Source organism: Varroa jacobsoni, unplaced genomic scaffold (genome assembly GCF_002532875.2).
Source record: "Varroa jacobsoni isolate VJ856 unplaced genomic scaffold, vjacob_1.0 scaffold_1109, whole genome shotgun sequence".
Taxonomy (NCBI): Eukaryota; Metazoa; Arthropoda; class Arachnida; order Mesostigmata; family Varroidae; genus Varroa; species Varroa jacobsoni.
This window is the reverse complement of record NW_019214011.1, coordinates 300,757-327,611: the sequence shown is the minus strand read 5'-3', so window position 1 is coordinate 327,611 and position 26,855 is coordinate 300,757. Positions and strand designations below refer to the sequence as shown.

Genomic DNA, 26,855 nt, shown 5'->3' with positions numbered 1-26,855 from the left:
CATGAGTGAATCGCTATTAATACAATAAGCGTGTGGCAAAAGCCGTGGAGCCCAATTATCCTCCCATTGAAGCCGCCCAGTCGTAATACTCGAAGGGGAACAGTGGAGCACTTCAGTACTTGTGAATGCCTTTACATATCTTTTAATACTTGAAGTTAGAAATGCTCACCTCAGCGACTTATGAGTGATCGATCATCCGAACTCCTATTTGATGTTTCTAAGTGCGGCCCACACAATAAACTCGATTGTGGACCACGCACTCAGAATGATAAGCGTTTACTGACGTTCGGCGAAATGGCCGTTATCTACCATTTTCTGTACAGGAACGAAATGTCTAACATAAAATATCAGCTTCATCGTGTTTACCTGATAATGTTCATTATGAAGATGGGCGGATCGTTGTCTCGCATATGGAACTGCAGATTGCGTCCCGGTTACCCCTGCAGAAGCAAAAGTTCGTATTCAAACTGATACAATGATGGGTTACATATGTAATTATGAAAGTGTATTTGTCACTCTTCTCTACTGTTCGTTCAATAATTAATAATTCGACCATTAAATAAGCAGTGTTGAGTGCGAGCCATCGAGACATACGCTCTTAATAATATGCTAGTAAAGCAGCTCTTTTTATAAAGCAGGTTGGTTTTTCGGTACCCTAATTTTTCCCTTGTAGCCCTGTTCTCCTTCAGACGTCTCAGTCTTGTATTTTCGCGTTATTATTTGCAATACATATTATCGGATATCTTTAATTATTCGTATTGGAAAACTACACTGGGCCAAGTTTACCGCGATCGTTACCTATCTGTCATCATCTTCATTCTACTCTTAGCTTACCCTGCCGCTTTAATATCATAAACGAAGGTACAATGGTATACCGGTACTTAGTACATCTGTTTTCGTCAGCAAAAACAACAACAAACTACTACTATTGACAATTGTATTGCTATTAGATCATGGTGGTAACAAACGATTCGTATCGCTCTATAGCGATTCTCTGCGCTCTATTCGTTCTAACGAATAATTGCGCAGACGATAAACTCTAACCACGGCCGGCAGCACGAAGCATTTGGTTCCATGTAGCGGTGCTACCTCTGGTGACGTTTATGTCAAAGTCAATAGAAGTGACAGTGGCTCTCGGGGGCTGACGGCTGAATGGCCACACGTCTCTCGGTGGGGAGGCCAAAACGATCGACGAGACGAACGAAAATCCGTCACCGCCGTAGACGACCGCGACAGATGCTTACTGGCTGACTAGCTGGCTCATCCAGCGTTCTTCTTAAGTTGTTTCAATGGTCGCAACCCAAACGCGTAGCCGTTACTTTGAAACGTGCGGTACTCTCTTTCGTTCACTGACGATAGAGCGTCTTGACGAAACCGAGTCAGCGAGCAGCTCTGAACGGCGCCGCTCAAAGTGACAGCAGTATTGCCTAGTGTAGGTAATAGATGCACATTTGACACATACTTGCACGAAAATCACCCATCTTATACTTTGTTTATTATCTCTCGTTAACACTCACACGAATAAAGAAGCGATAGGTAAAAAGACGTCTATGTGGTGGTACGACTAAGGGGAAACAATTCCCAGGTGATCATTCTTCTCGTTCGCTCACTCATGTGACAATATCATGTCAATGACGTGTCTGTCACACGGAGCTGTGACAGACATTGTACAAACAGAAACGGGCACTGGCGGGTCGCTGCAAAGAATTGGGAAACGTTATCATCCACTTAGTGGTCATCTGGGTTAAGAGTATTTGTTGACGCATTCGACCAGTGAACAGCGAAGCTGAAACGGCGAAAAAACTGGGCTGCGTTAATAGCTCGTTTGCGTTTAAAAGAAATGCTGCACTTAAAAGCGTTCGCTTTAGAAGATGCCGGAAAAGCAAATAACCCAAGTAAAAACATATTAAAAGGCTGAATACTATAAAAGTATTGGGTTTATGAAGTATTGCTTCGAGAAAGCTTCCTCGCTATGCTATGTTTGTGTGTTAGTTCACAGAAGTGTTTTGCTCTAGGAACCGAATTAGGTTATGGAACCTCATAAAAAAATTGTACATATTGACGTGCATACATATGTCTGTAAAGTGAATGAAACACAATAAAATATTCGGAGCTTGTGTAACTGTGCAAAAACTATTAAGAAGCAAAATTGGAAATATGCACAACACAAGCAAGTGTGACCTAACAGGCCCCTCGAGCCCCTCTTAGTAACAAGTGGAAGAAACGTACAAAAGAGCAAGGATGATCATCAAGCCTACAATTTCCTACGCAACATTTTTCAGCAGTTCTCCGTGCTGTAATAACAAACCAGCGTGGACATGTACGTGTGTATGGTTAGAGCGAACACGTGGATGAATCTAACAATCAAAATAATTACAGATAACATGAACTATATAGAAAACAATCTGCTTTAACAGCAAGTGATATATATACATATATATATATATATATATATATACATACATAAACGTAAGATAGTTAGAATTGTAGTTACAACTTTTTGTGGAACATAATATCGCGATTCTCAAATGTCTCATCTCAAGGTGCAAGTTGCCCGTAACAGGCAAAAACGGATTACATTTCTGTGAACACTGTTAATGACCAGATTTATTTGGATCATATCTGCTTAACTAGTAAGCAAGTACAGCGAATCTATACACACGATGGAAGGCTAGCTTGAAGCATTATTCCTCTTTACCGCAGTTTTTCTTTCAGAACTCGTAACTCTAAGAACGAAAACTTTGAAAACACATCTGTATTGCGTACCCTCTATACGGTTGACCTTGTTGGCCTTACGGCCTTGTATCCGTAAATAGACGAGGCTTTGTTCACTACAGAGCCAATACCGTATTACATACCATCATATCGTCGCGATGTTGGCAAACTTCACTAGTTCCAAAGACCAAATTTATAGGACGAAATTTAGTATTAGTGCAGTACACGCCATAGCTTGACACTACAATTTGCGTACCGTAAAATGATATCGACTGCAGCTTTTAGATTTGCAGTTTCTTTAAGTCTCGACTTATCGTATTCTCACATGATCTTCTCCCTTTTAGAATTTTGCTTTGGCAAAAATCGAACTGCTTGCGCCACATTTGCTCGCCTCGTCAAAGCTACAATTACAAACTAATCGTTTGTGGGTTAGTGGTGACTTTTTTTTTTTTTCATTTTTGTTGCTAAAAATATAATATTACGCTATGTAATAGTAAGCACGGGTGGAACATCATTATAAAGCGTCATTATCTTCATCATCATCTTCTTTTTCTGGCTTTATCGCTTTCATAATACTTGCACTTGCCTTCTGGTAACTAATGCAGCAAATTATAACCGCAACACCAGCAGGGGCAGTCGTAGTATCTGCATGAATCGTCCCTGTCATCCTGGTAAATAGCCCCTGTTACGGCATTGGCGTCCATCGACAGCAATGCAGAGGCCGCGTCGGTGGGACATCATCCTTGAGCGATATCTAAAGTTGCATAGCTTTTGGTCAAACCGATTAGTCGAGATGAACAGGGTCAGGATCTGGCGGGATGCTGCGGTCCTCTAGCATCTACTGCGTTAAGACACACGATGGTGCACTACTGTTGCAGCAAACGGCACTTACCGCGAGCCGCCGTCCGTAGAAGGTGGCTGACTCCGCCACCATCTCCGTAGCCGCTACCAAAGATGCGATGCAGTGACGGCTGCTAGGTGAGACGGAGAGGGCGACTGCCCAATCAAATTTGTCCACCCACACAGACAACCATGGAGCAGTGGCTGCTTCCGGTGAGACGGCTGCTACTGGAGAGGAGGTGGAAAGATACGGGGCGCAAGGACGTTTCTCCGTCTACCTGTTAGCGTCGAAGTGTCATCGTCGCTAGACTAGAATAAATGGGTAGGGGTAATGGCAGGCAAGCGACCGGGCGGTCGATGATCCTTGGTCTGTTTTCTTTATCTTCGTTTACTTTTAGCTGTATTGATGACTGTAAAAACGACCAATGATTTGCCTACGACAACACAATAGGATGGATACTTCTTGCTGAATGGATGTTGATAATGGTGCAGTCCATACTGTTGACGATGACGACGATGCTGATTAAAGCTACAATAATTATCATAAGTACAAACATGAATATATAATAGCTTAACGCGGAAAATGGCCCAAGGAGTGGAAGGTGTTTTTGGATGTATAACTACTGTGTATAACTACGTGGGAGCAGTGGCTACAACCCCCTACATGAGCAAATGAATTCCATGAAAGGAAAGAAAACGAGCACGTTCCAATTTAGCAAACAAGACAACTATATATATATATATATAGTAACACGAAGGAATCATATTATAATAAAGAAAAGTGAAGAAAAATACAATAAGAGTCTGTAGGAGTCAGTATCCTTTTCTCCTATGGCAACAAGTATCACGAACATCGTACGACGACTTCATAATACGCCTATTAGTACACTCGCTTAGAAAAAAACCGCTTTTGAAAATTCGCTGCTTCATATATACATGTGTTCCCCCATTTAGTGCTTCTTTAGGCCATGAATTGATATTCTAGTCCATCCATTTCGATGGCACTCGCTCGGCGGTCTCTTGGTGCTCTTGACGCTTGATTAGCAATAGGCACCGGGAAGTTAAGGAAAAAGGACTCCATTTAAGCATCTTCGTTATTTGCAGCAAGATTAAAGTTGTAAGGCCAAAACTGATCCCGCCTACTTAATAGCTTTCCTGGGTTGTTCAGTCATATTACCTTAGGTAATCTCAATTGGTAGTCCCTTGTATTGCGTTGTCTGCACTGTTACGATGAAACGTTCTTGGCAATTTTGATTAATTTTTTATTTCTTTTTCCCTGTGAATCATTACTTCCGCCTCGAAGTCTTCATTCGGCTCCGCTTGACATGGCTTTCCTTTGATTGAACTTTCGTTTGTCTATAGTTTGTATGACCACCATCACGACCATGTGGGCATGGCCGATCACTGTGAAGCATAAGCCGCTCCTGTCGGTGTCGCTATGATTGACGACGGTGGCTATTTCACTTTTGTTGGAATTCTTCTTCTATAATGGTCATTGCTGCGGCTGCTTCTGTTGAGCAGGACAGAAGTTTTCGCCCTTTTATCGTTTCAGTCCGGGGGCCTTGAAGTCTCAGACGTCGTCTTCCCAGTTCGTCACGGACCGGTGGACGCTGTCACCGCAAGCATGAAGCAGGTAGTGTGTTCGAGCGTCCTCTCAGAACAAACCTTTTTCAATTCAGTGTTCTGTTCCCTGTCGACGTCAAACAGATATACAAATTCACTACGTACGTATACGTTAGCTGATGGAATAGCTGGCTGAAATCGTGCACATCGAGCACGTGCATGACGCCTCGTTCAATAATTTCCAAACCATTTATCGAACCGTGCATAGAGTAACAGGGGAAAAAGAAAAAGTGCTTGTTCGCTTGATCACTTCTGTCACCACAGCTGTTACCCACCTAATTTCAATATTGTCAACGCATCCATGTAAAATGAATTTGGTTTGCCTATATATTTTGCCAAATCTGACTCGACGACTATCGTCAGAGACGGTGATAACAACGGGAATTTCATTTTAAAGTGTAAATGATCAATCATTCATCTAATCGAGGCGAGGTACAGTGATTAAACACCTGTAAAATCAACAATCAGCTACCAGCCGTCATCCCTAACACCTTAGGTCCACGTAGCCGTGGCCAACATCAAAAAAGATTTCTGAACGATTATGTAGATTTCAACTTTTCCACCTGTTGTCGTTTTGTCATAAGTAAAAATCCGATAAAAATCATGTGCCCCCACCATAAATAACCGAAGTGACCTAAAAAGCATGGATGTAAACCACAACAACCTATCCTAAATCCTAAGTATCCTAAATCGAATCGGCGGCAGAAAAGATTCTGGTCATTCAATTAGTTTCTACTCAATGTTTTATTATAATTTAGATTAAAGTAGAGCTGCAGTGGAACCTAAATGCACGCTCTACATGTTAATGTCATATCAATCAAACAACAAACGTTTATCAATGGCCAACGGCCGCTGCAAAATTTTTAGGTTTCTTTGTCCTAGGGTACTTCAAGAGGCTGTAACCGTCCTGCTGGCGTGCTGCTGTCACATGATGGCGCAAAATCGTCAGGTAGCCACAGCATTCCTTAAAGTTCATTCAGCGACAATAAAGCTGCATAGATTAGAACAGTTAAGACGAAGAAAGAACGATAAGCCTCTTGAAATTTATAGGTAGCATCTGCATGAACAGACGCAGTAAAACGAGTCTGCATGATTTCGTCCAGCAATTGTCGGTCTTGCATGTTGCCACCGCTTTCATGGGGTTTGCCTTTTTTCGTACGCCGAGTGCTTTTAGCCACTCGTTGCTGGTATTGCTTCGACTGTCGTTGAATGCTGATCGTAAGCTTTCCTGCTGTTTTTCTATTAGAAACTTCTCCTTCTGTTTCCTGCTGTTAGAGACATTTTCGTCGGATGGTGTGACGTAACACCGAGGCTGAGCCTGAAAGCTGAATAGCTGCGTGAAATAGGCAAACGGAAATTAATAGAAAATTAACATAAAAACACAGTACAGCTGTAACAAATCAACATCAGGTTTGAGTTTTAAGATCAACGGCAACCGTGGCTAACTTCTGTTTGAAGAAGTTCTCGTATACTACCGACAGATTGGGAAAAGGCTCGGGAAGAAATAGCTGGAACTGGATATTAAGGAATCCAAGCTAATATGTTGCAAGCATCAGCAGCAAGAGATAACGGTGGTAACGGCCCCTGGTGCTGAGCCTCGTACAAGCCTTTTTAGCATATCAAAATTTATGTGGACGAACAGATACATGTAAAAGCAAAACTTACTTAAGTTGAAACCGCTCGTCTGAAGCGTCGGAAAGCTAGACAGCATCGTTGTTACCGGTGCTATCAGCGGTCGTATCTACGCTAGACTGCACGGGCCATCGGCGATGAAATAATCGACGTCAATTGGAGGCGAGAATTTATTTCAGTCTGTAACACAAAAATTACGCCGTTCAGAATACCTGCACACACAGACCCAGTTTTTCGCATAGCTTTGACAACAAACACAAATAGATTCCCGCATCCTTCTATCCTCTCTCTTTCTCTATGTATGTATCCAAATGGATATGCTGAGAAAGCTGGAGAGGCTGGTGTGGGAGAGAACGATACAGCGGCCACAGCCGAAACGCAAATATACGGCGCATTGAACAAGAAACAGTTCCACTTTTCAACGTTTGGAGTCAGCGTCGTTACTCGACTACTTAATGAAGACTCGCCGAGGACTGATGGCGTAGGAGTGACGTCGAAGAGCAGCCGATAGCCAGTGAACGCTTCAAGAAGCGACAGAATATTTGTCTTAAACAACCACAATACCGCGTGTAAAAATTCGAAACATTTTACACTGCAAAAGCTTGCTAAGTAGAGTATTGCAGCAGGGAAAACGTATTTGCTTGATTAGATTGCATAGAGTGCCTGGACTAATCGGGAAGAGCCTATTTTTTTTTACAAAGAAGAAAACTGGCCAAGGTTCAGGCTACGCCATGTACGCGCGCACATGTGCTGTTGCCGAAAACCTTATTCTGACCGTCAAATGGCAGGAAGATCATCTGTTTGCATTGAATTACGATTATATATAGTTGGTGGTCAACTGCGGCTGCAGCTTAATAATGGAGGTGTAGACGGACGGACATTGTCTACAAAATGGCTGCTTTGGTCTTGATAATTCGACAACAAGGTAGCGATGGAAGTTAATATCCAGAACTTGAACTAATCTTCGGCGCGAGTTTCAATCTGATTAAAAGAACAGATAAAACAACGCGAGCTTTCCAGCAAACAAACGTTTCTCAAATAGCTATGTACATACTAAAATATTTCTATTACCTAGTGATATTGTCTGTACTCCTGATGATAGTCTAACGTGCTTACGACGTAGAACTGTACTCAAACGCTCATTGATCAGGTACGCCACTAATCACGGCCAGCGGCGTAGCGAAGTGGAATGATAATAATTACTTTTCGGTAACAATTTTGTATCTGGATCTTTTTTTTTGTATCTACCTATCTGAGAAGGAACCTACGCGGACGGCGTAGTTCGGCCCGTACGACAAGACGCGAAAAAATCTATTCATAATTTCAAATCGACCGTTACTTTCTTCGTGGAAGAATCAAACACGGGCGTACGCTGAGTGAGCATTCTAGTCGAGCTGCTTAAACAGATTAAGAGTAGGGTCATTCTGATATACAACTAATTATAGAAATAGTCTGTACACACGTAGCGAATGATATGTGGCGCTGGTGTACCCTATGCCGTTGTTACTTCCACCTCAAGCGTGAGCCATACGGGCAAATTAACAATTAGCGGAACATAGACGTCATCATAGACATTATATGTATACGAGGGTAAGTAGCGATAGATAGGACGATTAGCGATGATACAAGCCGTCTTCAAACCCTTTGAACCCTCTTAACTTACTCATGGCATCTTTAATTAGAGTACTTCCATGCAAACGCCTGTTCTATCTATAGCTTTCTCTCACGGGTCGAACTATCGTACTTCACTTCTTCATACATCTATATATAACCGCATCGGTACCACTTTTGTATTTTTTGCTTGATTGGACGAATTCGCCGCATACAGTAGCTGGTGTAAAGAATATACGGCACAAAGCATTATCGGTAAAATCAGCGATTTCCTATGTCTTCGTAGGGTCTTGTTGCGAGCTCACTGAGTCCGTTCACTGAAGTAAAAGTTTGCGTCGACGCTATTGAGGAGCAATTTCAAGATTCTCTAACTGATTATAGGTGAAGTTTGAACGAACTGGTTCCAAGAAAACAGCGTCGTCGAACGTTAACTGATAAGTAACGGCTGATACGGAAACTAGAACCCGCACATACTCTTATATGTATATATAATAACTATGCAAGGCAAGCGGTTGCCGACAATAGCGGGGTTCATATTGCCGGCTAAAATCTCTAGAGTTCGCAGTGTAAGCATTCGTAGGAACGTAGCTCTGAACGCTCAATTCTATTTGACGTTCGACATATATATGCACTGTGTGTACTGTCCCAGAATGACTCTGTTTCACATTACGGCAGGTCTGAACAAAACGTACTAGCAGGACCTCAGTGCTTATTGTATCGTGCCTTGGCGTTGGCCTGCCTATTAATTGTCATTTCGCCATTACAAGAGGAAAGCCCAGTATGCATCTATGCATACCAGCTACGAATGAGCGAAGCGCTGCTTTCGTCCATCCTGTTCCAATGACGAATAGATTCGTGCCTACGTACGAGCAACTGTGAAGCCTCAATAGGGCACATGATGCGGAACAGATTTGTTTAACCAGCCCAGCATTTCTCCGACACTTTTCCTGTCTTATATAAGATCGCACAATTTAATAAAAACAATCGACAAAAACGGGTATGTGAGATGTTTATAGCTGGCCAGGTCACGCTTTTTCAACAAAGAGCATTACTGAGTCTTTCAGTTGGCTGAAACTGAAGCTTGTCTCGTTACCTGTGTACACCGATTGCTCGATGACAAAAAAAGACCGAATAATAATGCTAATTATGAGCACAGGCAAATAAGATCGACGACATGAATGTATTATCATGAAAAAAAAAATTCAAATCACAGGCTTGCTGTAAAAAAGATTCCGATCGGTCTGCAGTGATGCTATGCTTTCAGTCTCAGACTCCTAATCACCTGCGCACGTTTCAGAACGGCACTTACGAACTCTTTTGTCTTCGATGACATTTTATCATAACGGCACTTGCTAATTCGCTAACGGACCAGACCGCGCTAACCATATTATGCGTCCCTGATTCTCACTATTGCAGATCGTGCAGCTGCTCTGGCTGCCGTCGCGAAAAAAAAGGTAAACAGAGGCCAACATCCTCTCTCCCAGACCTTCCCCAACGCGTTCTTTTTCGTGTGACCATATCGTAACCTGCTGCTGCTGCTGGTGCTGCTGCTGCTGCTGCTGGTGCTGCTGCTGGTGCTGCTGCTGCTGCTTTGAAAGGAATCGTGATGACGATGATACTTTAGAAGACTGTAATCGTCTATCGCACATTAATATGTGTATAATGTTTAGCTAAAACGGGGTGCGCTAACGCGCCGCTATGTAGAGCACGCCTTATCACATGTTTTCTGATAAATTTTCCATTTTCTAAAAAATGAGCTACCCTATTATCTGTAGTAGTGTCTCTGGTAACTTCGTATGTTTAGTACGTAGCAGCATAAGTAGTGGCAGTGCATGGTTACCCCCGAAAGAAGTCTCCTTCACGTTTACACCCAGCCAAAACGTTCTTTCATTCGAAATTAATTGCCCGCCAGTGCTCTATAGTTAACCAACGACAATACAGGCGAAGCAGAAGCAGAAGTAGAAGCGGTGACCGTACTCGAAATCTAAAAAACAATTAGACGCATGCAAAAGTACGTCACGCTTACCAGCGGTAGAGGACTTCAAATGGTTTCGAAACAGATGCGGCAATGGTGAATGTGTTCAATTGTGCTAGAGAAAGTACTAGCGTATCGAAGAACCGTTTAAACGTTTGTTGATCAAGAATCACAATCACAGCTGGTGTCACTCCGTTGACAGCCCTTTACATACGTGCCACCGATATACTCTGGTAGCTCTGGAAACTTTCTGGCCTATGATAATCCTTAGTTTATTTCATTAACCGCCGTAGTGGGTGAAAATTGTTGAAATGGGCATGGTTGCCTATAAGCGAGACTATCAGCGTGCGTCTACTGCGTCGTTCAGCCGACGGCAGTATCAATAGTAGCTTATTGTTGGCGGTGCGATTATTACTCAGCTCAACTAATGTCAAACGTTCTTCAGAGACTGCTTTCAATTTAGTGTCTGTTTTTCCTTAAGAGCTTACCTCCGCTCATCCCCCGTAACTTCGGAAGTGCTGTAAGTGCCTTTTTTGGCCAAGTCTTGACATTTACTTCTTGCAGGAAAATCGTAGCTTCTCTATATGTGTGTCGACTCAGCGCATGCGTGCGTCTCGCTATCCATAGCGAGTGTGGACATCATATAGTAGTTTAGGTGATACACTGCATACCGTCTGCTGAGCTATGGCTCGCGTCTGATAATGCAATTAATGCCGCAACTCGCTATTTCTTGTTAATCTTTGATTCCACGGTCGTGTGTAACTGAGTTAGTTGTACGCGCTAGTACAGGATTGCAATGGTGGAACTGGCAGGACTATGTCAATGAGTGACGTTCAACAGGACATCGCAACACGCGGAGGTTGCAAATGATAAACGGCAAGGAGACGATTGTCGCACTTCTTCAGGACACGATCATCGAAGTTGCTTTGTCATCGGACATATACAGCAACTGTTTACAAAATGGCGCGCGAATTACTAACATTTAATATGCGTACTCTGCGGAGATTTGGCTCTAATCGTTCGACTACACCTGGTTGTTTTCGTTACGGACATTTGCCGCTGTTAGCGTTCTCCGCAAGCCGCCCCAATAACACTCCGTATCAATTCAAGGTTTTCGATCTTTAGATCATCACTTTCATTCGTAAGGTGGTCCTTTCGAAGGCATGTTTAGTTATTCTATAGTATGCCGCTGGTGTACTAGTAACTAGCAAAAGGACATAGAGGTGATATTAACGAAGACACATTTCTATTGTCCAGTAGAAAGGCCACTGAAAAGGCAACCAAGAATAGTAATCCGTTCTTCTGCTCGGTGTCTCCGAGTGTTTATTGAACCCCCTATTCTGATGGGTTTTTGGCAATGTTATTGCAGGGGTAACAAAACCTGTCGAAGAAGGGTCAGCCAAAAGCCAGCGATACGCAGACTTTTAGAGTTCTATTGAGACATGAATGGACCACGCATCTTCGTCCATACTGGGCTAAGTGAAATCCTGTTCATTAGGATAGTCGCAGCGGCTTTTTCTTGGTCGGCTGTATGAAGTGGAAAGTAAAAGCTCAAGCCCGCGAGTATAAAGGCCGTTTTTTCACAGGCCATGTTCAAGGCAGTAAACCTTCGATCGTTGTTCTAAACCTATTATTGTTTCCATCGTTAATGCACAATAGAAAATTAACAGTAAGCCTAATTACTGCTCTGAGTTATGAAATACTATGGACATACATTCTATTAAGGTTACCGTTACGCTAAAATTATACAATATAAACCTCAATGACAATAGCTCTCATATCGTAGTGCAGGATGGGAGCAAGACTTACACGACTACCCGGGCAGTTCGGGAAATTGCGGGTATAACAGCCTTTGAGTCGCTGCTCTCTTTTCATCGCGGTTATCCACTATGTTCTTCATTAAGGGCGCAACGGAGAACCACCGTCTTGGGCCCTTCCAAGAGATAGCACTGATAATTTACGGTTTCAGTTGGCCCCGAAGGATACTGCTGCCGTAGTGCAGTGATGAATTCAGAGGAAAGATCCCTACTTTTCAGAGCATCGAAGTGCAGGAACAACGGAAGCGATGACAACGCTTTCGGTAGTGGTAATGTGATATGGATAAAAACATTTTCGACGTTACTGTTTTCTTCTTTCTGAAAATTTTGCCTCTGTTCAATTGGTCATTTTCTTATTTGAGTTCGAATACTATGATTTATACTCTATAATATCAAATTGATGACGATTTCGCTACTACCGCTTTCGTCTTTTTATTCATCGGCCGCTGCCAGGACCAGAGCCATTGAGACGGAAGGCAAAACGCGCGCGCGGCCAAATCATCAGTACGCAGCGACTCGACGAAAACTACAACAAGAGTTCCTTCAACATAATGCAGCAACGTCCGATCGCCGAGATTTCGCAACCGCACATAGTTTCCATGCGTTGCTCGGCATAATCACTTGGTTTCGTGCTGCTCGTTCGTACGGTGTCTCTTGCTTGTTTGATCTTCGTTTAGTTTAGGTTACTTCCCTAAACGGTTCTTCTTCTTCCGAATAAGATCAAACAAGTATAATAATAATAGGTTAATCTACGCGTGCCACCAACAGTACACGTATTGGCTCACACTAGAGCGTGTAGTTATGGTAAGACAACAAGAGTCCTAGTAGGAGCATACGGGGTAAGACCGTTTGTGGTTCGCCCGTTATCTCATTAGCTCCTGATTGAATGAAGCAAGCAACAGGGTATCCTGAGTCATGATTATGGAAACTGATGGTAGTATTGCTGCTATTGGGGCAATAGGAGCAACGTAAAGTAGAAGCTTCATGATGCAAAAGCTTTGAATGGTTAGAGATTGCTTGGTTGTGTGTAGCCATTATCTTTGTCGTCGACCATCGACCGCCCCGACCGGCCTGGTTGAGGAATTCTGCTCGTGAACAGCACAGTTTTCGAATAGGAAAAGATAGAAGGGATGAGTTCAAAGGAGTAGTTTACGTAACTAGTGAGGAATAAATTAACAACGAGTACAAATAGCCGTGGCCAGCCGTAGTCTGAAGCCATGCCTGCTGACGGCTCGTAGTCTTCGACTCAGTTGGTACATTTGCGGTGTTCGCAAAATGGCCACGGCGACGAGAACTGTCTCTGCCTTAACTACTTTTGCCACTACACCGTTACTCGCAAACAGCAGTGGTCGAGACGAGCGAGATGCATATAAGCTACCCTTTATGTTTAACTTGGATAGGGTCAATGATGAAACTATGCCCAGTCGAAGGTAACAATGTTAGCGAATCGAATATTCGTCGTCAATATTGTCCTGTTATCCGCCATTATCTTTTATCTGGATTTCTTGCTGAGAAAAAACGTGCTTGCCCCTATCCCCTTCCCAGCTTCAAATAGCAAAGTTTGACCCTGCTAACGTCCGTGATAGCTTAGTGGGTAACGTATTTACTTGCTAAAAGTAACTAGAGACGCGTTGTGGCCTCGAACCCCAGCAGAGACACACTTCTTTTCGAGCTGGGAACCAGTCAGCCGTCTGTCTGATGGAAGGCCCGGACTTAAAGCTCGAGACATACAAGATGAAACCGTATAATCGAGAGCAATTTCGTGTTGCTATCAGGTTAGCTTTTATTCCCTAGTATAGTACTAATGCGCTATTCTATGTGAAGTATACGGATGCAACATGTCTAAGGGTATATTAATGAAAATGGGGTCGCTAACTGGCTGTACATCGGGGGGCAATCGTCAAACAAAAAGATGATGACTTCCTTCATAATCAAACGCATGTGGTCGGCGTATATCATACTGACGATGGTAACAAGCAACGATGCGGCTCCCGGCCGTTCTCAACTCAGTAATTGTACATAATGAGTCGTACTTAGCACGCTATTTACGCGCAGTATGGTTGGTATTGATGTTATTCTCGGCTTGCCTTTATGACTGTCTTTCTGGTGGTTCTTCGATTGATTTTCCTTCTATTCTCCCCCTTAATATTGCGTACTGTTACTTTCTTTTCGGTTGGAGAGATAGATTTTTCGATTGATCTCTTACTCTATGTTGACTAAATCCTCTCTAACGACAGCATCAATCACTGTGGCAGCAGTAGCGATGATTTCTTTTTGTTGTCTTGTTCCGCTCTCTAATCCAGCCCTTCATCCCTTTCAGTAGTAATCATATCAACTACCGTCATCATCAAAACCGTGACAATAGCAGTACGATCGCCTTCCTTCACTCTGGCATCGCCACCGCCGTTGCCACTACCACGGCCCCTGCAGAATAGCAGCAACATCATCAGTGTGTGCCAGTACTACTGGTTCTACCTAATCAATGGAGGGAAATATACATAACTCTCTCTCTCTCTCTCTCTCTCTCTCTCTCTAAGAACATTAATTTATATTTCGTATACATCGACCTGTTATATATTATGCATTGTACGCCTATATATCGATCGATGCAATCTTTTGCTGCCGGTGTGCAATCACCGTGCCGAATGTCCGCGTCGATTGCCTCTTCCACTTCCAATGATTTTTCCGTTTGCCAGTTAACAACAACGAACGGAGATCAGTTTGTTGTAGCTTGTTTTTTCCTACCCACCGTTCTCTACTTCATATCGCGCTGTAGTACTTCGTTACCGTGTTTCTACACTTTCCGGTTTCCGGTCTCCCTCTATCCTGCGGCGTTACACTTATTTGCGTATCTGCATTCCCTGCTGCTATTGCTACCGTTATTGTTGTTGCATTTTCTGTGGCGTAAATGCATCTGAGGGAGCCGTTGCTGCAGCCACGACCGTCGCGGTCAGTTTGAGAAGCTTGATCGGCCGTATCAGGTAGCTGAGAATTTGCCGCTGATGGCATTCCGATAACAGCGTCGCACACGCAATCGCTGGGTCGTCTGCACGTTCATCTACGCGTCCGGCAGCGTACCTACCAATCCCAGTTTCCCGGTTCAGATCGGTTCAAAAGCGGACAGACCAAGCGACGATATTATTGTTGATTCCTTATCATTATTTGTATAGTTGTTCGGCTCTCGCGAGGCCTAAAACACTAGATTTTGGTTAAGCGCGTCTGCGGCTGGTATAGATGATTTATTGATTATACTACAATTGTTTCGGTTGAGAGGTTTTCGCTTTGGTTGTCGTTATCGGTGCGTTTGAGCGCGTCTCAATAAACCCTTGAATCTGTTAGTTCTGGTATTCTGTTTGTACGATTACTCCGGGGTTACGAGCTGATCGTCCTATGTGGGGGTTAGCAAGGTTGCAACACCATTATCCGCTGCGTATTTTAATATCAAAATTGACGGGTAATTGTTTCAATATGTTCGTCGTGTTCCGTTAACGTAGCCAATACTATCGAATGCCTAGTTCATATTTCGTGATACTCTTGTATACTAAGGCACACTTAGTCCGTTATGATGAGGGCACGCGCCACAGTCCGCCTGGCTCAGATATGTCAAGCCACTCTATTTAGTCACAGATAGAAAGTCAGCGCAGTCGTGGAGGGACCCTGTCAATTTGTCAACACAATACAAATAACAAAAGCTAAGATACCATGTCACAAAGCGACATGAACTTGTCAACAATGGAGAATGAGAATCACAAAAAAGTTACGAAGTAGTTAACATGGACTGCCTTGTCTGTGTATGATGCCAAACGAGCAGGAACCTAATAAAGATATCGACAACTGAGACTGTGGAAACAACAATAAGGACAGAGCCAAATTTACGCTGTCAATTTGGCCAACTTGAAAAGACAAAGTTTGTAAATAAAAATAAAAAAATAACTAATATTCTATTAAAAACATTGAAAGACAACACGTAGACATTCCTTAAGAGAACTACATCTTGTCGGATTTTTGTTCCGTGGAACGTTTCTAACAAATCCCGAAAGACGGTTCCTTTTTTTCACTGCAGAATTTGTTATTGACTTCTGCATATAGCTGAATAGTTACATGTTCTTCGGTTGATCCGTTACCAACTGTTTGACGGTTGCTGACACTTCGTAACGGTTTGATCAAACAAATTGTATCACTCGATAATTGGTAATTAGTTGCTCCTATTTTGCTCTTACTTAATTTTTCCCAAAGCTTGTCGTCTATGGAGCTTTACTAACTTAACGTCTTTTCTAAGGACAAACTGCAATCTCGGTGACCTGTCTGTCAGCTTCCTGTCCCAATTTGTCGACGCGGTGGTTAGACGGCTAATATACTACTTCCGAAAGAGTCTGCTATATAAGGCTACTTCGAGTTTCGCCCACGATTCATAAACAGTAGACAATTCGTCCAAGTAAAAAATGTACTATTTCTATCCCAAACTGTTTTCGTCTATCCTCCTATTGGATTTGAGTAATCAGCACGAATTTTTTTGACCAAAAAAGCCTTACTGGTTGGCTTTTGATTTTCAATTACAGACTGAACGACTAGAAGATGCAGCTCTACATCGGGGTTCACTTAATCTGCGTCTTGGCGTTCTTCACCTCGAAGGTACGTAACTACGCTTTAGGTAAATGCGTTAGCAGTTTCTGGCTACGTCAACGCGTGTCGTATTAATCATACAATCTATTTAACAGTTAACTAATGAGCAAAGAGCACACGTCTATCGTTCGTGTGATTTACGCCGAAATAGTACTCTTTCGGAACGATGCGTTTTTCGGTGTCTGTTCCCGTGACAGTTTAGTGGATAATCAATTTATCAGCCCTCTGTGTATCTGCTGGAATGCCTAACGGGGATGCCGGGCGTAAAACTCGAAACTTTCCGCTGTGCAGGGTCCCATTAAGTAGTTGTGGGATCCATAGAACCACGCGTGTGGTACCTAAGTCAGAATGTTAACTTACTTTAGAAAAAAAAAAAGCTAAATTCTATCTTTCAATCGTGCTTTCAATATTACCATCGTCCGTTGTTGATCAGTGATGAAAAGGTACACTGAACTACTCCAGCAGATGCTGGCTATCACGTGCATGGCAAGAAAAATTCAAGTTTTTACCTGCTATAGCACTCAAAATATACAAGCAGCCTTGGTTGGCCATCATTACAACTCACAGTTGACGCCTATGCGCGCCTTCCGGTGAGTGGACATGTCCGTTGCACTTCACAAAGCACATCGCCTCATCGACTATGACACTGCAAATGATCACTTTATTGTATCATGGCTTGTTTCTGCGTTTGCAATTTCGCAGCAGTCTTCAGCTCGTTGAACTTTGTATTCCAATGAGTAAAATAACAAGGAAAATAAGTGCAGGTTTCCGTAAACGGTACACATAGCCTGCCGAACGAGCATGATTGTGACGAAATGCAACCCTGGCTTGGTCCAGCTTCGTTTTGTTTTAATATTACAGGATGATGGCTATTCGATGTGTTACATATATGACGATACGCTCTGATGATAATCTCTGTAGCCGACGCTGTCTCTTTTGACCGTTATGTGGCGACAAATTATTATCGTTTTGACGGTAGGCGATTCCTCCAGGGCCAGCTCCCTCAACAGGAACTTCCCGCAACAGCGCGAATCGGCAGACAGCGATAAAGCCTGACAGTAGCAAGGCGACTCGGCAGTGGTGACAATCACCGTTAGAAGGACAATTATTGTATGATCAGATGGATAGAAACGAAACAGTTATTCTTTCTAGCCCCCTAGCCCTTACTCCTTTTACCCTGCTGTACAATGCTGATCGCATCTTCCATACTAGGACAAAAACAAGAAGCAATTGTAATGCCGATAGGAACAGTAGCACTATACCACGATCGATCGTTGACAGAGAGTGACGTTTCCTTTTCGAAGCTTCGGCCTTTGCGTCCTACAGTAGTTGACCGATTGGCTGACCAATCGATAGGCTGTGCCATTTTTAGATGGACGTAGGCCTCGAGATACGCGATACCTCGAGAACGTAATGATGGTTAAGAGATAGAAAATTCCCGGTCGCTACTGGGCGGCGGCGGTATTTTTGTTGCTGTACGCTCCTGGTCTCGTTGATATTGCTCCGCTTGCTTCTGCAGTCGTTCGCGGAAGAAAATTGTAAAGATAGTGAATTCGTGTTCGATTCATCACTTAATTACAGGCGGCTTCTACAGAGAAGTCATCCTATCGCCACTCGCATCGCTACGCTCAATAGGCGAACGAGCGCATGACGCTTAAACGGCTGCGGTCGCTGCTTTAGCCATTGTTAATATTACGGCAGTGGCAAAGGTCTTTCTATAGTCGTTGACGAGGATGACGACGTCAATAATAGCCACAGTGAAGACGATGCCGAATTCAGCGGCTGTGGCGTTTGCCAATGGCTCGTGTTTGCCATCGCGTGACGCTCGAGCGGAGCAGCAGACACATTGTCTCAACGACCAACCACGTATTTATCGTACGACTGCTACCGCTGTGATTTGGGAAAGCACTGCTTTGTCCTGCGCGATGATACACTGTACCTAATCGTGTGGTGTGGCGTAGCTTGGGGCGATAATGTTTTATTGGGCAAACGGAACGAGGAGAAACAGCGACCGCTGTCAGTCCAACCAAAGAGGCTAGAAACCGACCGACCGACCGACCGACCAACGATTGTTCAGTCTGATATTTCTGCTTTCGGGGGACAAAATAATTGTAAAAAAGAGCTGGCGTTTTCGGGGGGAGGGAGAGGGGGCAAGTCAAATAATAGTTGCGGAAGGGGCATCACCACCCTGGTACTCTACCAGCAGTAGCAGTTGAGTATAGTGAAAATCACTGGAAGAGAAAAGTAGAATCATAGCGAAACTGAAGTAAAAAAAAATCGTCTAAGCTACAGGAACAACGGCGACACCTTGAAGCATCGCCGTAAGAACAAAATGCTATTATCGCGCGTATGGTGTAGGCAGGCCCGAAATAGCAATGACATAAATTAATGGAAGTAGGCGAGTACGTTACTGAAATATGGTGCCAACTCGGCTGTATCGCAACGGCAAAAGAAAGATTGGGATGGGATGAAAAATCGCAAATGATTATGGGTCCAACATGCCAAGCATCATCTATAGTCTAATTTAGTTATACATGCCGAGCGCTTTCATGTAATAAAGGCTAAAGCTAATGCATCTTAAGTACAGAGAACTAAAAGCACTCCATGTTATATTAGGTCTAAAAAAATATGGTAAGAATAACGGAAAAACGGGCCGGTTTACAATTAAATATCCTCGATACAAAATGTGAAGGAAATGACGGAGGCTGTATCTTAAGGACATAGTTTGTACATCCGGTTCAGGTGAAATCGATACTTCGTGTATAGTCGGCATCATTTACCAGGAAGAAATACAAGTCGTACAAATAATGATACTACAGGTCGAATCTCACTGTCTAATTTAAGGTTCTCAACGTGCATACTAGTCATAACGGCACGGATATATCTGCAAATATAATAATAAGTCAAGCTATATAAGACTAATAGATAGAGCGGAGTTTCCTCTAAAGTTACCGCTGTTTTCGGCTTGATCACTCTTTGGATATGCTTTGGCCAAAGTAAGTCCAAATGTTTCCAATAGGGCTGTTTTTGTCAGTATATTTCTATAGAATTGGGTTTTTTTGTTTACGATTTGTTCGATGCTTGCCCTTGCCTCTGAACTGTCACAGTGCCAACGTGTTTGTTTTCTCGAAAACCTACTCTTCCTGTTATAGACTACATTAAATGTACTGCGAATTTCAATCTAACGTGTCCAACAGTTCTACAAACGCGAACACAAAATCAGGTGTGATACGACCACTGCCGTCGACGTTCTGAAGACCCAACTGTTCCGCAAAATCAATCAAGCTGAAGGTGCGGATCAGCCGTCTTCTAATTGCTATCGTCTACCTAAGTCTGATGTTAAACATAGCCAATTTCAAGACAGCCATCATATAGGTAGCTAGGAAGGGATAAATGTAGCAGTATTCTATACACGTTAGTTGAGACACTTTATTTTTGCCCGAGGGAACATCAGCAGTAGAGTTTCTCAGACTTGTATAAACAGACAGCATGTAGTAAGATGCCACAGTTTGAAAGAGGGACGCGATGCAAGCTCTTTGCTGAAAGTGGACATTCGACTGCAGGGCTTATTAAGTCGAACAGTCGAAAGTCATAGAGATGAACAGCTTATTGTTTCAATCAAAACTAAAGTAGGTCATACGCATTGCAGCAGCGGCCACAGAAACAACCCATATATCTTTTCGCAGAAGTTGATAATATGGAATATGCCTTACAACGATAGTTGACAAAAAGCCTGAAATTCGTTCGGATAGCTTCGAGCCCTACCTGGGCGAAGCAACAGGTGAATTAGTGTACAAATGATTGAAGTATATTTATTATAAAATTGGGTCTTGATGTGTTCTGCTAATAGCAGGGAAACCTTGTTTACTGCTGCTGAAGTCACGCTCACCTTAATCTGAGAGTAACCCTTAATCGAAAATGTTGTTTATAATTTACTTCACCATATCGACTTTTTACACCCCATTGTGAGACGGCTCAAACCCTAATGATTGCTCAGTTGTAATCCACGAGAATTGGCCAAACTTAGAGTTTGAGTTTCTCATGCTCAGTTATTAAGCTTGCTGTGAGAATTTATAATAACTGGATCTTATTCTCAGTACTACAAGATGCTCTCCTTAGATTGTTATTTTTACTGCAGGCAACCGGAGCCCCGCGTGTTAGCTATTAATAAAATAAAATGTTAAATATTTTTTTAAGAGCGGGATTTATACATGAGGTAGTTACTTTAACCACAATGTAGGTACTTCCACTATGATGACAATATGGTCTGAGTATAAGAATGACTTTGGTTTCACAAGCTGGTTATGTAATTGATCACTGTAGAGTGCTTGCTTTTGTTTATGGAATCATTGGTACATTTATTGACTCACTGTCTGGATCCGGCAGGCTGCTTCCCAGGGTAGTACACCTACCCGAGGCCCAAGCATTTCCCCCGAAATATGCTGTAACTTTATATGGAAGTTCTGCTCTAGCTTCCGCATCATTTCGGGGTCTTAAAGGGGGACCGGATATAGAAGGTAACATGCTTTGGGTGGATAATGCGCATCTTCTTGAGCGTATTACTATGATAACCATGAACATGCGGCCACCGCTGGCCCAAATTTTAGCCTTAGGCATTTGGCTACTCTAGCATATTATTGCTATGCAGCTTCATGGGTCTGTTTGAGGAAAACCCAGATAAACCCAGCCAGACCCATCTGAAGTGATGCCTTGTAACTTAGTACCGCACGTCAAAAAAAGGAGGGTCGAAGAAAAAGTGGTGACATTTTTTGCTTCTTTATGTCTGCCTCAGCTTCAGCGAGTTGTTTCCTTTCTACTTATTTGCTTTGCTTATGAGGGCCTCGAGAAGGGTTGATGCCATGGTTCATCGTAATGTTAATCTTATCATACCTTCCATTAGCCTTTAACTGTCGGCCACTGCGGCTTTGCTCGTATCAAATCCTTCAGCGTACGCCGGAGAGGGGCACGTATAAAAACCGCATATTCGATTTCGTTCGTTTCTCGCGACTCGCGCACACAGCACATGTTTAAATGGGCTTTGCCCATTTTAAGCAGATGTATGTCTCTTTCGGGTGTTCAAGGAAGGCAAACGGCAGCTGGCTTAAAGTACGCACCCCATTAAGCTACGATCACATTTAGGATCTAACGGCGTGTAAAGCCTATTTATGGCCTAACGGCACTGCTACTACGCACTAGACAGACAAACTAATACCAGACACCTGAACATCAAGCACCAAATCCGTTCACCGAGCACATAATACCCAACTAGAATAGACCACTTATGTTATTTCCTTCATCACTACAGTACTTATATATATATATATATATATAAGCCAATCCAATATTGTTTTAGAGCGCATCACAATTGCTACGAACCTATTTTCCGTTTCTTCATCGTAAATAGCTATAGCTCGATCAGATTTAATTTAACGTTGCTTCAAAGCCGACCTGTACCGACGCTGGTGTACGTATACCCAGAAAATGATACTACATTATAGTACAGCCAAAATACACTGAGCACATCTGCTGGCGTCGCTACCGCCGCTAATGACGCCATAAACTTGAATCTAGTTCTATTGCTCTCTCGTTTATTAATTACTTTATCCATTCATACCGTGTGCGCTGTAGATAGGCTAAACAGACAAAATTAGATCACTATCCTCATTGTCAGCTAACAGCTTTGATGGTGTCAAACGCTGCCTTCCATCCTGTTATTTTCCTGACTCCTTATCGATGTAAACGTAGCTGGATACGGCCGCAGTCTGCAAATCTCTTTCGCGTCAACGCGGCGCTAACGAACGCTGTTACGGCGGCAACAGCAGCAGGAAGGTGCGATACGTTGATCCCGCTACTGCTGTTTTCTCATCCGTTCCGTCTTGCTGCCTCATTGCATGGAACATGGAACAGTCAATGTCGGACGCTATCTATGTCTTGCCTCCGCCGCAGCTGCTGCCGCTACTATTGATGTGAGTTCTGTCGGTGCCATGTTACTGGTAATGGCTGGCGTTCGGCTCTCTTTTTTGTATTGCTCTATCCGTCTCCGTCTAGTTGGCGTTTTTCCGCTGCGTTATGTCTCGCTGAGGATGGCCCCGGGCTCTGGCTTAGTGGGTCACTCTTGCCGCCGTACATCGGAGCGGAGCTACGGGGCTGCTTCGCACAGACGACACAACAACTGTCATAACATCACTACGGGCCACTAGCGTCCTTCTTCCAACAGCCATATTTGTAGCCGGCGTTAAGACACTACTGCCGGCCATCTGTCATTATACGCATACAGAAAGTATTGTAGTTGTGTCGTCACCGTTGCTGCTGCTCGTGTATGAAGATGGTCTGCAATCAGCCACCGCGCGTAGCAGAAGCGTCGATCCCTCGTGGGGCTGTACTACCTCTGGTTGGCCGCGTGATTACTCATAGGCTCAACGCTTCCAGTTGATGTTTGTTGCTTGTCACTGTTGCCGTATAGTCTTCATGCTACCTTGTATTTTGGACCTCTTTAAGCTATTAGCTATTACACGGAATCATCGAAGTGACCGCCAGGCCTCATATCTACATAGACAAAACTGGCCATCGATTTCTTTTTCGGACAAACACAAACGCGCACGAGCGGTGCGTAGGCAAGGGCTAAACGTTAACTATGTAACCATGTTTCGAAGGGGTAAGTGAACGAATTAAAAATGAAATGGCCATAGACTACGAAAGACGAAATTAAACTGGTGTATTGTCTCGTATGGGAAACTATGACTGAATATTAATAGCAATAACGATGATTCAATGAACACCGGCAAACGCCAACGGCTTGCGTTTCTGCCATGATTCGTACTGTGGGTAATGATCATTTTGACGGTAATTAAGATGTAAAAATTGGTCTTTATATATATATATATATATATATATATAGAGCAGTGGCGTCAATAGGATCCTAATTCAATAATTCACTGTTTGTTTGAACTCGGTACGAAATACGGAGGCCTAACACCTACGTCTAACCGTCATATTGCCTGTGAGATTGCACGAACCTTATCGTAGCAAGCGAAGTAACTCACCATCTTATCACTGAAGTTAACCATTGTACTTTGAAAAAAATAATAAGAAAATATATTCAATTGTTCTATCCAATGATTCCAGGTCAACGCGTTAAATCTTGTAATTGGTTTGATAATATTCAATAAAGAGCCGCTTTTTATTTCTTCTCGTCAAGGTTCGTGGAAAAATGATCGGTCTGAGATGAACGAAACGACCCGCCCCAATAACATATCGTCTCGTATCCGCGAACTACACCAAATGGCATTCAACTCTGAGTTCGGGCAGTGCTTTTTCCCGAAGGTTTGCTGAAAACGTAGGGAAGCATCGATATGCTATAAAATCTCGTCATTTATGAATGGATACGAGATCAAATAAATCTTTTGCACCGCTAAAAGAATATCTCCCAGTACGTACCCGTGTTGACTATAATTTCGCCACGAAGCAAAATACAACTCCTATCTTTTTTCGGTAAAGATCGTAAATGAACACGCCGGATGACAGTTTGCTTCTATCCATTGATGGCGGCGTCGAGCGGTCGATAAACCGAAATTTTCACTTGCACATCGCCATATAACATCATGTTGCCCCTATACGTGTTCTCCAATTCCTATATATGCGCACACATACGTTGTTGAGATTTGGTCGTCGAACGTCCCAAGAATAGTACAGGGAAAATGGTGACGTCGTATGCCTGGCAAGTGTTGCTGCTGGCGTTGTATGACAGATAGAGCAGTAAAATTCTTAGCGTTCAATCCATGGTCCGATAAAGTTGGCTTTTGTTGTTCCAGCGGGGCGGCTGCTGCTGTTGTTGTCGTGTAATCTGAGCGTGTACAGTAGGTCCTGCCCGCCGATCTAGCGTCGACCAATGCTTCCCTTCCGTATTTTTGAGTGGCATTGATCGCAGTCAAAATAAAATAAATAAAATCACACCTCGTCACTGTTGGCAGCACTGTTAGTACAAGCGTTTGTGAAATCGCTACTGTTTGTTCTTATTGCCGGTAAAGTTGTTTACGTGGCCTTAGGGGCCTGCGGCCGGCAGCTGATCGAGAACAAAGAGGAGACAATACCATAGTAAAACACGATGACCTCTAGGTCGTTTGTACGTTCAGCGACAGCGTATGTACGAGAGAACGGCAGCGATGAGGTTAGGGAAGCGTGATCTTTCTGTTGTCGTTCAGGGCGCGGGTTAGTTAGAATCGTCGCAGTTTCTGCCTTCTGCTTAATGCAGTGTGCTAGCCGAAGAAAAAAGCATAGACTTCTATCTGTCTAGGAAAGAGCTCGAAGAGAAAGCTCCGAATTATCACACCAGAGAGGGATTAGAACACAGCCGCGAGATGAGCAGGTGATCAGTGGTCGAATGAAAAACCGTTGAATACCATTTGAAATGCCGTTGAAGATACCAAGTGAAAGTAAAACTACGAAAAGAAAAACTAACGGTAGCACGCGATACCGTGCGACAGCTAAAAATGCAGCCTTGCTGCTACTGAGCACGTATGTTGAAGTCGCTGCAGATGAGGTTGAGGACTGAAGGAAGTCAAGAAGCCACGTATGAAGCGAACAGCGATAACGAGCCACAGTAACAACTCTGCAGAAGAAAGAAGCTTTTAATCAGTCGCCTTCGTCATACTACATTAATCATAAGTGACCGGCTGAATCCAGAATGCTATCGATTAAATGCCAAATGTTTCCCTGTTTGTCTGAAATTACGTGCTAACTTCCCGATGTTTCGCATCGCATTGATACGTATTGCTTTACATGAAACAATTATAAAAAGTCAGAAGGTGATTTTGTTTGTAGCCAAAGGTAGTTATCTGCAACCTAAATGATTTTGGCCGCTGATAAAGCGCAAAAAACTGTGATGATTAAATCCTGTCCTAAACAATAGTCTAATCGCTTTTGTGATAGCAAGGTTTGTTGCTTGCTCATTTCGCGCCAGTACCACACCTCGTGTGTTTATTACCAGATCTCTTTAATCTACAGTGGCACAATGCCCCCACCGTGCAGTTGGGACCGACAAGACAATAGCCCTCAGGGCGGTACTGTTATCAGCAGAAAAAGAGATTGCTTAATTATAATGTCCCGTTGCAATTCGTGTTTGCCTGCTTCGCCGTTGCCTCTCGATACTGCTTTCATAATTAGTCACCAAACGAACTATAAACAGATTACTACAACACAAGTTCATAGTTTTCGAGAATGTTCCTGCACCATTCAGTCCATCCGATATAAACGGATTCGTTTAAGGCTTGTGAGAGCTTGTAAATCGATCGTTGGCATTTTCAATTTCCATCGTTCCCTCAATGAGAGACGGGTTCCAAAGTAACTCACGCGCATACACATAGATGTCACTCGCGTAGTGTATTCCGCTGATAATGTATTCCTCGTTCAAAGCAGGTAACAGCCATTAATTTCTAAATTGATGACGGTGTTTTTGCCTCTGCTTCGGATGCTGCCGATTTCCTACCTCTGATTAAAGCTAAATAAAAAATAGCCAAAAGTTAACTTTCACTGCTGGGATAACAGTAATGGAAGTAGGGTGGCAGTGATATAATTGTTATTACGACAGCGATGTGGCTTGTCGCGTTCCATCGCGACTGTTGCCAGCTGAGAAACACGATCAAGATCTATCTTTGTTTCGGTTGGCGTTCTGCTGTAGAAAGAATCGTTATTCCACTATCGGCGTTTTGCGGAGCGATTGTTCTTGCTGGCGTCGTCGTCGTCAGCAATGGCTTAGGGGGGCTGAGTTCATGGCCGGTTATTACTGGCGGGACACTTCCTACCAGTCGCGATAATACCGGCTGGCTTTCACTCTTCTTATAACAACAATGATAATAAAAATCAGCGTACGTGTCGCAGCTGGGTCTTATTTCTATTAAGCGCACCGTTGATTCAATTAAAGGAGAGGTATGACAATATAGTTATCCATAAACTATCGAACCGAGGTATCCATCGATATCTATCTATCTATCTATCTGTGTATCCATCGATATCTATTCATG

General features: G+C 43.2%; 1 protein-coding gene and 1 long non-coding RNA gene across 4 annotated transcripts in view; one reads left to right on the top strand and one right to left on the bottom strand.

The window, feature by feature from the left end:
• Positions 1-26,855, top strand: part of LOC111266715 (uncharacterized) — a 42,629-nt gene that overhangs the window by 2,056 nt on the left and 13,718 nt on the right. The window contains exon 2 of the mRNA XM_022844438.2: positions 16,773-16,845. Within this exon, the coding sequence (XP_022700173.1) occupies positions 16,789-16,845 (57 nt within the window). The 5' untranslated portion in view covers positions 16,773-16,788. The remainder of the gene's footprint in view (positions 1-16,772; positions 16,846-26,855) is intronic.
• Positions 5,899-25,438, bottom strand: LOC111266716 (uncharacterized). 3 transcript variants are annotated; one of them, XR_002684232.2, is made up of 3 exons: positions 24,274-25,438; positions 6,844-6,990; positions 5,899-6,511 (listed from the first exon to the last, which is right to left on the bottom strand). It is a non-coding gene; the product is annotated as an uncharacterized LOC111266716 (long non-coding RNA). The 3 variants fall into 3 exon arrangements; XR_002684234.2 differs by lacking the exon at positions 24,274-25,438 and adding an exon at positions 22,451-23,717; XR_002684233.2 differs by lacking the exon at positions 24,274-25,438 and adding an exon at positions 22,213-22,427.